The following is a 17,539-nucleotide window of genomic DNA, read 5'->3' as shown; positions in this document are numbered from 1 at the left end:
ACTTCATTCAGTATTCACAAAACTTTTGAGTATCTTACAAGGTACTGAGCTGTATACCAGGTACTGTTGATTCAGCAGTGAACAAAATAGATGAAAATATCCCCATGCTTATAGAGCATACATTCAAGTAATAATATTCTCTCCTATCCCAACCTGCCAATGTATTTCTTGTCTTAACTTCTGAAATACTTTATTTGGTTTTATAAAAATGCTATTAGTCAAAGTCATTTGTAGTGCCTAATTATGTATATCATTCAACATAATTGTGCTTTTAATAATGCCACACTATCCAGTTTCTTATAATCCAGTTGCCTAATATATTGCTTAAATACTAATAAACTGAAAAAAGAAAAAGTATAGATAGCAAATGAGAATCATGTACTCCTGGCATTAAAACATAGTATATCAAAGACAGAGCTGATTTTATTTTTTAAACTTTATATTATCTTATGTCTGTTGAGTCTGTTATGTCAAGGTTTAAAATAGAAACCTCATCTTCCCAATTTAGGATACTTATGAAGTTATTAATTTTATACCACATAACTTAAGATGTTTAAAATTCCACATTAAGCTCTTCTGAATGTCTGAGTTTTCACTCATTTGCATAAAAGGTGAAGAATTTTATAACCTGCTTCCAAATAATAGAATCCCAGTTAGAATTCTCTTGGTACTTCATTAAGAAAATATAAAATACTTTCATAATTGTTCAATTTCTCATTAAACCTTGTTAATTTTGGCAAATTCTATTTTAAATTCCCATATTGAATAATATAAAATAGGATAATCTGTACTTAGTCAATTTTAAATACAGATTTTTGAGCAACAAAATGGTTGATTGGCACCCTCTGTTGGTCATTTTGTTTACTTACAGGCAGAAATTAAGTAATAAAATAAAATTAAAAGTTTGTCTTTAATATTTTTGTCTATATCTCTTAAATTAGCAGTTACAAGTCTCACCATAATAATGCTCTAAACTGGATTTATAAGAAGCAGGTACACTACTATTTTGCTGTGCCTCTGTTTGGATAATTTTGTGGTTATTTGCTTTTTCCTCAGGCTGGCTCTCTAATTGTAGCATTTAGAATTGGCATTAACATTGCAGATTTTCAAACAAGTATTTATTTAACTGTAGCAAACTATTAGCTACAGTAGCACATTATTAAACAGAGAATGTTTAACAATTTTATTGTCAATTTGGATTAATTAGAAAAACATCACATTTTAGCACCCTAAATAACAGTTTGAAGAGTTATTTGAATTGAAAATAATTCAGGCTTCAGCAAAATGAGGCTGAATTAGTTCAATGTGTCTCTCATTTTTTTTAAAAAGATTTAATTATTCTATAAGGTTACATGATTAAATGGGTTTATATTATAGTTTGATAATATTTATTTATAATAACTTTGTTGGCTAGCCCTGGAAATGCCTATGCATTTGAATCCTTAAGGGGGAATTTTTTTTTTTTTTTTTTGGTAGTAAATTTTCAACAAGTTTGCTTTGGTGGTTCTTATATTTCAGAATTTCACTTACCTGCCAAAGCCTCACAGTTAATCCAATTTAGTAATATCTAATGGATCTCAACTTTAGCATAATCTATAACTTATTCCATAAAACTCAAGTTACTCACCATATTAGAGCTTTCTTATATTTCTTCACTGAAATAAGCATTTTAAGAATTTATATTATTCATTGCTCATATAGAAGGTGTTTTTAGAAATATTACTTACAAATGCCAGCCAACTGTATATATATATTGTATTTCTTATACCAATTTGAGGAAATTGAGATTTGTGTTTGATTTCTAGTGTTCCTATTCAACTATTCAGGCTATTCAACTGAACTTTTCCTCTGTGATGAACTAAGTAATAAGCAAGCTAATGTTCTCCAACTTGACAAACTAAACTTGAGTATAAAATATTGAACTAGTCTCTTAGAATTTATGATTCAATGAAACATTATTTTTAAATAATCAATGAGTACTTTTATTCTTTACTTAGTGAATTTCCTATTTTAAATACTAATGTGACCACGAAGTAATTAGATAGGATCCTGAGAAATTTATGGCTTTAAGTCTACTACATTACTTTAGTTATACCTCATATGTAGTTCTATAAATGCTATATACATGTCTTATGTAAGTTTATCAACTTAAGTACATCAGTATATTATTTTAGCTCATATGGAATATATTTCACCTAAAATGCTTATGTGCTTAATCCAGTAAGAGAGTAAGAGAAGTAGACTGATATATTGTCTTTAAGTTTTTGATGTAAGAAAAAGAATATCTGTGTAGTCTTTTTAACTTGCCTACTGAAACACAATGAGATGGTGTCATACTCTTCTGAAAATTAGTTGCATTTTAGAATCCCACCCAACCTTTCTCCAAAAGCTCTCTTAGAATCAAACAGTATTCAGATGAAAAGTTTTTATCTTATCACATTATTTGAAGTACCTAATTAAATTAACCAGTAGTTAATTAACTAACCAAATTAAGTGGAGACCCCCCCCAAAATGCAAAGCAGAATACTCTGAGAAATATTGCTCCAGAAATGTAATGCTAATTTCTACATGTGGGATATTAGGAAATAAGATATTAGAAAAATATTCAAGGGTTGAAGTGATTTGATTTACCAGGAGATAAGTATTTTGAATTTTTTTAAATGGTAATAGTATATTCTAAAGTCAGATCTTGTTGGAGTCTCTCATATACCAAGAATTTTACTTGAGAATTTTTTCCTATTGTCATGACAGTGTTTTTTTACTCCATATATTTTTCTCTTTGCGAGCCACTCCCATCCTTTAGTTCCTGAGTTAATTTATTGTTTTAATATTTGTTTTTTTGAGTTTCAAAGAATGATATATATTACTGCATATAAATAGATAGCACAGAATAATTTTTTTGGTATTTTTAGGTTTTTATAAAGATAAAATACTCCTGAGCAGCAAGTTTATGGTTGGGAAGCTCTCTAGCTTTTTCAGGCAACTATAATCTGGTAAGATAGAAATGTGATTTATGAAATGGTGAGCCTAGGTATTATACATCCTGGGATCTGGACAAATACTGCACATCTTACTTATAAATTAAGTGTTCACAGAAGGCTTTCATTGTAGACTAAGCCAGTATATAATCATCATGGAATGTAAAGATTATATGAAAAATGAAAGAGAGTGCTTCTATATATTTATCTTCTTTTTTTTTCATTTTATTTATTTTTTCAGTGTAACAGTATTCATTCTTTTTGCACAACACCCAGTGCTCCATGCAAAACGTGCCCTCCCCATTACCCACCACCTGTTCCCCCAACCTCCCACCCCTGACCCTTCAAAACCCTCAGGTTGCCCCAACCTCCCACCCCTGACCCTTCAAAACCCTCAGGTTGTTTTTCAGAGTCCATAGTCTCTTATGGTTCGCCTCCCCTCCCCAATGTCCATAGCCCGCTCCCCCTCTCCCAATCCCACCTCCCCCCAGCAACCCCCAGTTTGTTTTGTGAGATTAAGAGTCATTTATGGTTTGTCTCTATATATTTATCTTAAAGGCAGCTAGCTGTTGCCTAAACATCATGAAATTTGAGTGAAATAGTTATATTAACTGGAAATCATTATGCACGGACATGTGTGTATTTTTAATATTTAGGCATTTGTGAAAGATTGTTAAGACATTGTTTATTAGAAAAGATCTTTTTTTCATTAAGTTTTTTCCTTTTGACAGTGATGTGAATTTTGAAAGTAAAGAACGAACCGCTTGTAAAGGAAAGATTGCCATATCAGGTATGCTGCAGATGGATTGTTTTTATATTGCTGAATAAATTCTATTAGTACCTTCTTAGCATTGGTGGGGTTTTGATTCCCTGAGTCCATTTCTTTCCTTCATTTTATTTTGCATAACCTCTATCTATATTTGTTCTAAAACACTGTTTTCATCATTGTGCTGTACATTTACGTAAGATTTTATAGATTGAGAAAGCTGTTTGATGTGTATTTTATATATTCTCTTCAGTGCAGTTTTGTGAAACAGGTAGGATAGTTCTCTTTTTCTAGATGCAGAGGTTAAACGACTTCCTGTAAGTGGTTGAGCTGAGCTACAAACTCACATCTTTGATTCTCCATTCCTTTTCTGGTCAGAAGTTTCAATAACATTTCTAATGTTTGTCCAGGCTAGAAATTCCATGAGGGTTGGAACTATGGTTTGTTGTTTGTTTGCTTGTTTGTTTTTGTTCATTATTGTATACCCAGAAGCTGATGCAGTGCTTACACATAGTAATTACTCATTGGACATTGATTGGATGGATGACTGCTTCTTGTTTTTCATAGGGTGAAAACCAAACTTTCCCCCACAAGTTTTCCATTCTGGCCCAACTATTTTTCTAACCATATCTTCCACTCTTGTACATAAACTGCTTAGCCAGAAATTTCTCTCCCTGTTCTGTCAATACACTGCCTGCTTCTGACACCCAATTAGCTCTTGAAATAACTATATTATCTTCAGGATCTGTTTGCTCATCTATAAAGCCTTCCCTGTTATCATTCCAGCTGGAAATGTTTTCTTTCTTTGAATTCCTAATGCAGATAGGAAACCCTTTACCACTAGATGGCACTTATGCTGTGTTGTCTCAGTTTCTCCAAAGTGTTAAGGAAACTAGACAGCGGTTAGAGATGGCACAGATTGAAGTGAACACAGGCTGACTCGTGTATACTAGTTAGGTAATGTACCTTTTACAAATATTATCTCATCAGTACATTTTGGGAACAACAGACCTCCATAAGCCCTTAAGTCATAACTAACTTGTTTCACTGGCCAAAAGCCTTGTTCTTTTAGCTCCAGGGAACATGCTGCTGCTTTTCAGGCTCTCTTGCCCAAGGAACTGTTTTTAGGAATGTCTTTATGGATAAACAAAATTCTCATGCAGGAAAGATAGATCTGAATTTTACAGGATGTAATTGTCCTAAATCGTAGGAATTGCCCTCAGCAAAAAATTCTTTGGTAAAGTAACTGAACTATATAAAATCTGTTGCTTGTTTTATCGTTATTTATATTCATGTTTTCATCTTTCCAATTATAAGACTGGAATAAAACATGTTTTATTCCTCCTTGTATGCTTTTGATGCTAAACACAGTACTTTTACATAGCAGTTGTGCACTATGTTCAATACATTTTAATGTGAATAAATAAAATATTTGAGATCTTTAAGGGAGATTTTCTAAAAATACTTAAACATAATCCTCCATTTCATCTTCTGATTTAGTGCCACTAAGTACACAAGTGAGATGTTAAATTACTGTTGAAGACTAAAATGACATGATAGGGTTAACACCTATTGCCATAATAGTTTATTCACTACAGCAATTCATATTAACATTTACTGCACGTTTAGAAGAGTACTTAAGTAAAAGCATTTAAAGTGAAAGAAAAAGGTGATTTTCCTGACCACAAGTACTCAAGTATAGAAATTTCTGTATGTGTTCCTTCTTTCCAAAAGATAATTTTAAATTAAGGAACTGGAAGCCTCAGAAAATGGAATACATGTGTAACTTCTTTTCATCTTTACTTTGGCTTAATTATATCTTGTCTGTGTGTTTGTAAAAAATAAAAACAAAGAAAATTAAAAACTAATTCCCCTTTATAAATCCATTTTCCTTTGACATTGGGATGACTTTTGTTTTGATTAAAATGAGTATTTGCAACAAAGTTTCCGAATATTCTGAGATTACATTGATTACTGGGTGATACCTGGGTTTGGAACCATTTCCAGCTTCACCACTCATGGCCAGGTCCTTATAAAAATAAAAAGATAATTCAAGTATATCCTGATCATTCTTACTAGATGTCAAATAATTGTGGCAATTGTCTCAGCTTATTCATTGACTACTAATTCAATATCTAAAGCCAAATCAGTTCATAACGTGCCTCAGTTTTTATTTTTGAAAATGATGGAAAGACTTTTTAGGAGTTGACAGCATCAAGTTAGCCATTGTATTATGTATGTCTCTTTCAGTTTATCATAAAAGTGTCAATGAAGACATAAAAAGAGACAAAGGTAAGAGCACTGTCAGTTAAAACCTAGTCAACCATTTGTAAGAATCTGGAAGGAATTTCTACTATTTGAAGGTGAATTAAAAATCATAGTTGGTAAGGTACATTTCCTTTGTCATCTTTGATGACTACTATAAGAAATGTGTGCCTTCTCTTGAGAATTTGATGTAGCTAGGCATGGGAAAAGGCAAGGTTTTCCCATAGGCTATTGGTATATAGCAGAGGAAGTCACGGTTCATGTTCCTCCCAAGATAGTGTAAATAGTCAGTACCACCCTACTAGGACAAGAACAGCTGTGAACAAGAACAGTTGTGAAATGAAATGAGTCAGCAACTGTGGTCAAGCAAGAAGCAGCTCTTTGACAGGGTATCAGCCAAGTCATAATTATGAAACAATAAAGGCAAGCCCATTAAAATCAAGGGGAAAGTAAAAATGTCTATTGTTATCAATGTAATTTTGATAAAATTTAAGAAATTGTAGCTAAAATAGCAAGACTGAAAGATGAAACTGCTGAAACAGAAATAGAGAAACTGTATATTGTTTTAAAACAATAGATTGCAAACCTAGAATATCTAAGGAAATTTACTGAAACACTATTTGAACTAAAAAAGAATTCAGTAGGGGCGCCTGGGTGGCTCGGTGAGTTGGAGCCTCTGCCTTCGGCTCAGGTCATGATCTCAGGGTCCTGGGATTAAGGCCCGCATAGGGCTCTCTGCTCAGCAGGAAACCTGCTTCCCCTTTTCTCTCTGCCTGCCTCTCTGCCTACTTGTGATCTCTCCCTGTCAAATAAATAAATAAAATCTTTAAAAAAAAAAAAGAATTCAGTAAAAGTGGCTAGATTCAAGGTAAATATACAAAAAGTAGTAAGCCGTCAAAACCAACAATAGCTAGTTAGGAAATATGGCAAAAAGATCTCTTTTACAATAAAAACAACAAGAAACAAAAATATTAAATAGCCAAGGATAACCTTAGTAAAGATGTAAGGGTAACTGTGTTGTGCTACTGTATATATTGACAGAATATTATAAAGTTACCAGTTCTCAAATTAATTTGTATAATAGAATTCTAATAAAACATTTTAGAGGAATTTGGACAATATACTTCTAAAATTCACATAAATTAGCAACTGAGAATAAGATATTTTGGAAGGATATATTTCTAGCAAATGGTAAAGTATACTATAAAGATTAAGTATAATATTATGATACTGCTGTTAGGATAGACAGTAACTGTTAAATGATTCAGTTAGATCTGTAAAGCATATAGCCAAAGGATAGATACTTATTCAGGATGACATATATGATAAAGATCCACTGAATCATTAAATGAATGAGGAAAGGAAGGCCTATTATATACACAAAAGGGGCTGAACAATTATTCTTATAAGAAGAATGTTTATATTTTTATTTCACATACCCCAAAACTCTCACATAGATGAAATAATTATGTATTTTTATTTATACTTTATATTTTATTTTAGGTCATGGGTACAAACATTCACTGAACTGGCTGATAAATGTATTAACATTTTTCTTGTTAATTAAGAAAATACAAATTAAACAAATCTTGTCAATTGGCTATTAGTAAATATTTTAAAAATTGTGGTTAGATGAGATGTTTATAAAGTGTTTAGCTGAGCACATGAAGAGAGCCCAATAAGTAATATTTTTTTATCAAAACTGCTAAGGCAGAAGTGGCAAGGGCATACATACATACGTATCTGGTTAGATGGGTAAGGATGAAAGAGTGTTATAAAGCTTTTCTAGAATGGAAATTAGAAATAGGCGTTAAGAACCTTAAAAAGGATTCTAAAGTAATGAAAGTGTAGACAAAGGATCATAGGACTTAAAGTGAAGCACAACATATATGTAGCCAAGCAGCTTATGTTTATAAAGATTTGTAATTATTAGAAAGTGGCATATTAATAGGTATGAAAATACTCATATCAACATCCTAAGTGTAATAGGGAAGTGTCTTAGAGTGATTCTTCACAAAGGTTTGAGATATTTATACTGTGAGTAATTAAAACTAACTTCACTTTATCATTGAGCTTTCTACTGTTATGTTTTAATCTTAATCTAGTTGGTAGAACTTTGATTCTCTGAAAATATATAGATACCACTAGAATGTCAGAGGAAAATTGTTAACCTAGTCTTAAAAGTAAAGGGAAGAATGGAGAAAACTAGGAAAGAAAAATTTTGACTATATCAAAGGTCTAGATTAACATCTGGAATAAGGATCATTAACACATTTCCTTTAAGGTTTGAAGAATGTGTGAATGAAAGAAGATACATTTTCATCACTTTTAGAACATATGGCCTTTTCTTGGTCTCGAGGAAGGAATGCATTATTCTTTTTAGTTTTATTTCTTAAAGGAAATGCTGTAGTTTGTAACATGAATATACAAAGATCTGCAAATTCTTTTGTAGACAAGTTAAATCTCCTTAATGGAAAGGTTTGGATCTGTTTGTCACTAACAATGATCTTAGACAAATCACTTAATTTTCTTCATCTTTAAAGTTTGCGTAATGGAAGTACTGACATCATTTCTACTATTTTACGGTTTTGAAATGTGTTTAACTACATTTGTTGCACTGGTTATCTAAAATAGAAATTCACTCAACTATTTCATCTATTTCAGAAACATAAATCACAAAATGAAAATGTTATGGCATAAGCTTATTACCGACACTTACTTAATAATTTCTTGAGTAATAGTTGGCAGGGTTTTTTAGTAAATTATTTAAATAACTGTAACATATTTTATATTCCTAGTCTAAGCTATTTTTGAGAAAATATTGCCTATGTTAGAATATTTAAATAATAAATTTTATATTGGCTTTAATGGTCAGAATCCATTATGGAATTCAGAAGTTCATTTTACTCTAAGAAATGAAATTTATCAAGATTATTACTTGTCATTTCTTTTTCTCCTCCACAGATATTCGAATACCACTAATGTGGAAAGACTCTGATCACTTCAGCAATAAGGAACGTATGTATGATTTTATTTATATTTGAAATATTTTCTTTAGGGTATAGTAAATTTGTGATTATTGGGAGAAAAAGCTGCTTACACGCTGAAATAAATTAATGTCATTTGGCAGAATAAGCAGTATCTTGCTGAACCATGCTTTTTCCTATTTTTAGTACAAATATGTTATAATTGCTTGATACTAATTAAGATAATGCCTATCTAGTGTACTTTTAGTTGTTGATTGGAACCTATGCAAGGACTGTAACAGGTTATGGGGAAGGGAAGTGTACAACAAAAGAAAATGTGTAAGGAGTAAAGGTAAAGGCAGTATTTCTTTTGACCAGAATCTGGGCAATCTTTTCTGCCTTGTTTGGTTACTTCAGATTATTTAACAGGGTGTAAGAGGGAAAGGTTTTTAGCTTGATCTGATTTTTTTTCCCCTTCAGCATTTTATGGCTTTATATAGACTTCACAAATCCATGTATTGCTTAGGTCATAGAAATTAACCTCAAATGATTTCTAGCTGTTACAGGCAAAGTGGAAAAGATATGATAATCCTTTATCTTTCTTGTCTATTGTGATAGCTTTGTTCCTCATAGTTTAAAAACTGAATCATATTGAGCATAATTAGTTTTATATGAAGAATCCAAAATCAGGTTAGTATATTTGTTATTCAATTAGGAAATATAATTTACTTTACAAAGGAGTACATGTGGGAATTAAGCGTATCTTTCTGATTACTATAGAGAATGTTTTTCTGAAGAGCTACATTTTCTCAATAATGAGGTTTTAGACCTTTAATCACCCAATACTTTTTAAAAAGTCACCAAATTAAAAGGCTCAGCAACAATGTTTTTTGTGTTTGCATGTCTACTTTTTATTGTTTTTGTGGTTTCCTCCCTTGCTGTCAATTTGGTGGGAAATGTTTTGCTGCTGTTAGCATGCCTGCCCCTAACGTCTTATAATAGAAAACTTCTTGAATGAGTTGGAAACCAAAATGACAGAGGTAATAGTATATATACAATAATAAGTTGGCAATTAATGAAAAACCTAAAGAGTTTCTAGGAATAAAATTTATGAATATGGTGCTTGCTGTTAGCTGCTGAGAGGTCTGTAATTTCAGCTTTATTTTTTGATACTCCTTAGTTTAATTGCTTTGTTCTGATTGGGAAAGGTGTTAACATATACTGCCAGAGCAGGCCCTATAAAAAGTTAATGATTACGGTGTAACATACATGAAAATGAGAATTTGTTAACAAATATTTGCCCTAACTTGTCATTTCCAAGTAGATTTTAACATGGTATAGGCATGATTCATCTCATGGAGCACTCTTTTCCCTAGGATCACAGCAGTACGCCATTTTCTGTTTGTTCAAAATGGGAGCTGAAGTTTTTGATACTGACATGGTGATTGTGGATAAAACTATCACAGATCTATGTTTTGAAAATGTAACTATATTGTAAGTATGTTTAAGTCTTCAGAGAATGAGAACAGTTTAAATTCTACCTTTAAAGGAATGCAAAATTATTAGGTGTTTGAATTATTTTTGAAGCATTAAGATCTTTAAATGTTGAAATTGATTTTGAAAATTACTTTATTCAGAAAAAATCCATTTTAGCATTTGAAATTTTTCTTTTTTTTTTTTAAAGATTTTATTTATTTATTTGACAGAGAGAGATCACAAGTAGATGGAGAGGCAGGCAGAGAGAGAGAGAGAGAGAGAGAGGGAATCAGGCTCCCTGCTGAGCAGAGAGCCCGATGCGGGACTCGATCCCAGGACCCTGAGATCATGACCTGAGTCGAAGGCAGCGACTTAACCCACTGAGCCACCCAGGCGCCCCAGCATTTGAAATTTTTCAATGTAAATTAAAATGAAATCATGTAATGTTAGTAGTAAATATTTGACTCATTGGATATGATAAATCTTTATTAATTTTTGTGAACATGTACAGTTTCATTATTAACCAAACTATGAATACAATGAAATCTCATAACATTAATTTTATATTGAGCGAGTTTGGGCATAAAACAGTTCTTACATCTCATACAGGTATTTAGTTACAGAAATGCTAAAATAGTTATAACAACTTTATTTATAAGATAGTCCTGAAATATGTACCATAGGGAAAGCACTTTGGTAAAATTTCGACACATTCTTTTTCTTACATTGTACTTCTTTCAAGTACTCCCAAACAGTAAAAAATGGGGTGATCCTTAGGGCTGTTTTTATTGCCCCTGCTCTTTTATAGGCTCATTTTGTTGTGGTCATAATACAGAAGGAACTCCTCAGGTAGCCATAGAAATCATTTTCAACTAACATAAGTTTTTCCTGGCCTCTTCTAGAGTTTCTACTAGCCTAAATCAGTGTGTGATTTGTATTTCTTTGAAGGTTTCAAAAACGCTATCTTTGTATCTAAATATTAATAGCTACTTAACTATTAAAATAAAACTGAATATACATGGTTTTTGCCATTTTCAGCTATGGAGCTAAACAGTTGAGATTGGAGAGTAGTTTTGCCACTCACATAACATTAGAAAAAACTATTGCAGACCATGTTTTGTGGCTTCTGTCTAGTATCCCATAAATAATTGTGTAGCACAGAAAAATAAAATGCATTGTTCTGAGTTATTAGCCATTGTGCAGGCATTCTTACAAGTTATTGAACCACAGGAATTTATTTAGGATCCTCAAAATATCACCAAATGCTTGCTTACATAATTGAAACTAGAAGAGTAATTTTCCTTGCTTATCTACCTTTATCTCCATAATCAACTTTCTCTAGAGCATTTTTTTCTACCAAAACTGTTAATGGGCTCTTTTCTTCACATCACTTTGCTATTGTTTGTTTTTACCACAAAGACAAAAATCATATTTTTTTTTCATTGGGAGAACAATGCAAGTTACTTAGGAAGATACCACATGATTTATAATTTTTTAAAAATTCTGTAAATATTTTAAATTGTTCCAAAAATAGCTGCTGACAAATGTTCTAAATGTTGTTTAAAAAATGTGCTTTTGTTAAGATTGTTTTTAATAAGTATTCAATATTTATGAGTCTCTGGTTTTTCTCTAAATATTGACATTTGTTAGTCATTACCAGGAGTACTGTATGTTTAAAGGCTGCCAAGTAAACTATAAAAATATCTGGGAGGTATTCCTTGGATGTATCCAAAGTATAGATTGGCCATTTAAAATCTCTGAGACTGATGGATCTTCCATCTAAGGCAACATCTACTGCTGATGGACCTTTCTTGTGGTTTTAAGTAAATTTTATTAGTAGTAACACCACCACAAGCTTTTATAGTAAAGGTAGTCATTGTGTCTGAAAAAGGGCAGAGCAAACTTAGCATTTGCTAAAAGTGCAGATTTTTTGCGTACGGGTGTAATAGTGTATTCAGTATCTTTTATGCAAGGTTAAGAATATTACCAAGGTCGCACTCTCCCTCAAGGAGTTCCTGCCTTGTAGTATATAGCTCTTTGTATTTTTTCTTGCTTGTGTGTTTTTTTCCTCTAGATAACCAAACAGTGCAGTGTTATTTTAGAGTTATTGGGTACAAGATGGGGTGGAGAAAACATGGCGGTTGGTGATCGGACAGTGACTCTTTATGAAAAAGAAATGAACACTAAAGGTTTCAACAGAGGAAACTTTTTCTGTCCTCTTTCCTTCTATAGTTTTTAAGTTTTCCTTTTGGAGGAATAGTTATTTTAGGAAATCACACATATTATGCAAATACCTTCCAAGAAGGTATAACTGAAGACGTCACATCAGGAAAATAGCACTGAAACAAGAGGACCAGGGCATATTATTGTTTTTCTTTAGGACTGTGCCTGTATATTTGGATCGCATTGTGTTAACTTGGCCCTACTTAGAAACTGGTTAGCTCTGGAAGTTGTAGCCACTCTCTCAGGTCATTTAGATACTAAATGAATACAGTGAGCTTCTGTCTCATTAACATCTTTAACATAAATTGTGTTTCAAATTGTGATTTTTAAATGTTATGAAAACACTAAAGTATGTTTCAATTTTATTTTCTAGTGAGTTAAGTTTCTAACGTTATGAATGCTCTTGATTTTAGTAATGAAGCAGGGCCAGACTTTCAGATAAAGGTGGAGGTTTACAGCTGCTGTACAGAAGAATCTTCTATAACCAACACACCAAAAAAACTAGCTAAGAAACTGAAGACATCTATAAGTAAAGCTACAGGGAAGAAAATAAATTTGGTGCTTCAAGAAGATCATGAAACATGCTCATCCTACAGTTCTCCTATTTTGTAAGTTTTTTACGACAGCATTTATAGTGACATAGTATTACTATGTATTTGTGACATTTTAAAGTATCAGATGTGGAGTATAAGTTTACATTTTAAATTGAAAAAACATCCTGAAGCAGAAACAAAACTGAAATTTACCCAGTTGAGGTATCCTTAATATCTTTACTTTGAAAGTAGGAAGTTGGGGACAGCATGTTTTAGTGATTTGGAATTCCAGTTCCTACCACAAAGCTGAAATGTTTTTCTTGAAAAGGGACTGTTTGTCAAAGTATTTGCTGCCTGTCAGTCTACCAACTGGTTTTCTGTATTTGTCATACGTTATTCTTACAGATTTTAAAAAATATTTTATCTCTGTATGACAAAGCCTCACTACCATTGTCATGTACAAAAAATAAGCCCTTAATATCAGCTGATATCCAGTCTGTATTCAAAGTGCCCCACTTATGAGAATGTTCTCTTGTAATTTGTTTGTGCAAATCAGGATCCAATAAGGTCTACATTGTTGCATTTAAGTGAGTCTTTTAAGTTTCTTTTAATCTTTAATGATTTCCTGCCTACTTTTTTCTTGCCATTGTTTATTGAAGAAATCAGATCTTGTAGAATTTCCCATATTTTGAATTTAGTTAATTGCATCTTATCTTTTTAAACCTCTTTTTCTATCCCCTGTCCTTCCTTACTATTGATTGGTAGATCTAGAGACTGATTTGATTCAAGTTCTATTTTAGGCAGTGATACTTCACATTGATTTTAGATACTTCCTACTGTCTCCCATTGGGAGGCCTTGTTCCACTTATATTATATTAAAATTGATCAGTGGGTTCAGGTGTTGCCAGCCCAATTCATCCATTATGAAGTTCCCTGTCAGTGTTTTATCTAATGGTTTTAGCAGCTATTACTGATAATTATTTCATTAGGGATTATAATTTGGTGACTTTCTAAATTGGTCATGCACTTTTTTTAAAACTTTGAATTTTCTTAAAGAAGCTTCCTTCATGAACTGTGGATATAAATGGAAAAAAAAAATTGATGGAGGAAAGCAAGAAAAAAAATGCTAGATTCTTTTATTTACCCAATTTTAGAATTATGAGTTGCTATTTTATCAACCATAGAGGTAATCAATGTTCTCTTTTATTTGAAGTCTTGAATTTTTGTATATGTTTGTGCTTCAATCTGTTACAGTTATTATTCTCTTTGAAGCCAAGTTGTCCTAACTTTGATCAGGGAAAACTTTTCAGCTGACTCCTGCAGCTTTTGACATAAGCTAATCTCTGATGGCTTCTTTGCTTTCTGACACAAGATGTTCCACATTCATCTTGAATTTTTCTGCCCAAACTTGGAGTCACCATTTCTTCAAGGAGCCCTGGTTTCTCTCAGATACTTTCTTTACACATTGCATTTGTTACTGCACAAATAGTTTTGTTTATGTGTCTTGGGAAAACTGTCGATTAGTCTACATTCTTAGAATTTCTTTGCATGTTCTTGTAGAGTTGGCTCTTCAACATGTCAATAACTTCACTATGATCATAAAAAGCAAAATATTTCAGGTCTATAGACCCTGGAAATATTAATTATCACAACATAGTTATATAACTCTTTTCATGTCAGATACTTACGTATGGATAATGTTTTGGGATTCTAGTGTTGTAGCTTTCAGTCTCTTTCAATTGAGGCCTATGCTAAGAAATACATTTTACATCATGACTGAGTGTACAGTAGCATAAGCAGATAAATTTCATGAAGCAATACTTAGCCCCATCTATTTATAATACAGTCATCAGATTTTTAATTCTATTTTTAGTTTTTAAAATTAGAGTTTATGAGTTATAAGTTGATGTCACAATCTGTTGGATCCAAATAGGGGTTTTCTCCCCCCATTTTCCACTGAAGAATAGTCATAGAAGATGTTAAGTCTTTCCTCATATAAATCTCATTGAAAAGTAAGTAAGGAAACCTTTAATTTTTTTCCTTTACCTTCTTAAAGCTTTTCTTGATTAAGATATATCAAGAATTTTCCATTGAGTTCAGTAGTTTTTAAAAACTTTTTTAGAGAGCAAAATTTACTTTGCTTTATTCAAAACAATGATAGGACCCATAATATCCAGGAGAAGTTACATTATTCCTTGGGTCTCAGTTTTCTCATATGAAAGGTAAGGATTCTTAGACACAATCATTTATTAGGAGCCTCCTTAGAGACATTTCTAAGGTTTCATACACCTTAAAGCTTGTTTAAGAAAAAAAAAAAAAATGGTTGGGGGAGAGTGGGCCTCAAGCCTCATTATAAAACCTCAATGTTTGGCAGTGAATACGTAATTTTTTATCCTGTCTTATATTATTTTTGTGACCCAGGGCAGATTAATTTGCATATAACGTATTAGCTTCAAGTGTACAACATAGTGATTCAATTTTGTATACACTGAGAAATGATCAGTTCAGTAAGTCTAGTTACTGCCTAGTAACTAGCTCACTATTCCAAATTAAAGATTTGTTTTCTTGTGATGGGAACTTTTAAGATTTACACTCTTAGCAGCTTTCAAATATTTAATACAATGTGATTGACTGTAATCATCATGCTGTAAATTACATCCTCATGACTTACTTATTTTATAACTATAAGTTTGTACCTCTTGACTCTGTTCACCTATTTTGCCAAGCCCCCAACACACCTCTCCTCTGCAAGGCACCAGTCTGTTCTCTATACTTATTAGTTTTGTTTTACTTGTTTTTTTTGTTTTTTAATTCCACACATAAGTAAAATCATATGGTATTTGTCTTTTTCTGTCTGACTTATCTCACTTAGCATAATATCCTCAAGGTCCATTCATGGTGATGCAAAAGGCAAGATTTCATTCTTTTTTATGGCTGAGTATAAAAATATAATACATCTTTATCTAATTCATCCATTGGTGGGTACTTAGATTGTTTCTATATCTTTGTTATTATAAATAATGCTATAGTGAACATAGAGATGCATACATCTTTTTGAATTAGTGTTTTCATTTTCTTTGGATAAATAAACTAAAAAGCTTTTGCACAGTGAAGGAAACCATCAACAAAATGAACAGGCAGCCTAGTGAATGAGACGAGTTATTTTCAAATCATGTATCTGTTAAGGGCTTAATATCCATATACATAAAGAACTCTTAGAACTTAATAGCAAAAAAAAAAAAAAAAATCTAATTAGAATGTAGGCAGAGGATCTGAATAGACATTACTCCAAAAAAGACATACAGATGCCCAACAGAAACATAAAAAGATGGTCAACATCAAAAATCATCAGGGAAATGCAAATCAAAACCACAGTAAGATATTACCTCATACCTTTTACAATGACTGTTACCAAAAGAATTAAGAAATGCTGAACATGGGCGCCTGGGTGGCTCAGTGGGTTAAGCCGCTGCCTTCGGCTCAGGTCATGATCTCAGGGTCCTGGGATCGAGTCCTGCATCGGGCTCTCTGCTCAGCAGGGAGCCTGCTTCCCTCTCTCTCTCTCTCTCTGCCTGCCTCTCTACTTATGATCTCTCCCTGTCAAATAAATAAATAAAATATTAAAAAAAAAAAAAAGAAATGCTGAACATGTGGAGAAAGGGGAAACCCTTGTGCACGGTTGCTGGGAATGTAAATTGGTGCAACCACTATGGAAAACAGTATGGAGTTTCCTCAAAAATTAATTGAAAAAAATAAAAATACAGTGGAAATTTAATAATTGTAGCTCATTCCATTATTGTTGCTATTTTTACTGTTCTGAGAATAGGTTTTCCTTAACTTTTTCAAACCCATGCTGAAGCATTGCAATTTAAAAACAACATAGGATTATAAAATATACAGATATTTTAAAATTTAAAACCATTGTTTCTAATTTCATAGAAGATAATCTAAGTGATGTTAGAACTTGCATTTAACCTATATTCCTCTTTGAAGCCTGGAGGAATTTTTGAGCATAATATTGTTGGTATTAAGTTCATTTTTTTTTTTTAAGATTTTTTTTAGATTTTACTTGTTTATTTGAAGGAGAGAAAGAGAGCACTAGCAGGGTTGGAGGAGAGAGCCAAAGGGAGAAGCAATCCCCCCTGAGCAGGGAGCCTGATGTGGGGCTCCATCCTAGGCCCTGGCATCATGACTTGAGCCAAAGTCAGATGCTTAACCAACTGAGCCACCCACGTACCCCAGTATTAATTCTTTTAAATAACAACTGACATACTTGTCTTGAAGTGTTCATTCTATTTAGATTTGTTATTCTACTTGGTTTATATTTGAATC

The 17,539-nt window shown here is 32.3% G+C and overlaps 1 protein-coding gene across 1 annotated transcript in view; it reads left to right on the top strand.

Annotated features, from left to right (window-relative positions):
• The window catches only part of RTKN2 (rhotekin 2), a 76,215-nt gene that overhangs the window by 16,827 nt on the left and 41,849 nt on the right, over positions 1–17,539 (top strand). Inside the window, exons 3-6 of the mRNA XM_046026353.1 lie at positions 3,710–3,768; positions 8,974–9,027; positions 10,352–10,469; positions 13,088–13,282. Coding sequence (XP_045882309.1) covers positions 3,710–3,768; positions 8,974–9,027; positions 10,352–10,469; positions 13,088–13,282 — 426 coding nt within the window. The remainder of the gene's footprint in view (positions 1–3,709; positions 3,769–8,973; positions 9,028–10,351; positions 10,470–13,087; positions 13,283–17,539) is intronic.

Source organism: Meles meles, chromosome 13 (assembly GCF_922984935.1).
Source record: "Meles meles chromosome 13, mMelMel3.1 paternal haplotype, whole genome shotgun sequence".
NCBI lineage: Eukaryota > Metazoa > Chordata > Mammalia > Carnivora > Mustelidae > Meles > Meles meles.
Note: the sequence above shows the minus strand (reverse complement) of the source record. Positions and strands in the feature narration are given on the sequence as shown.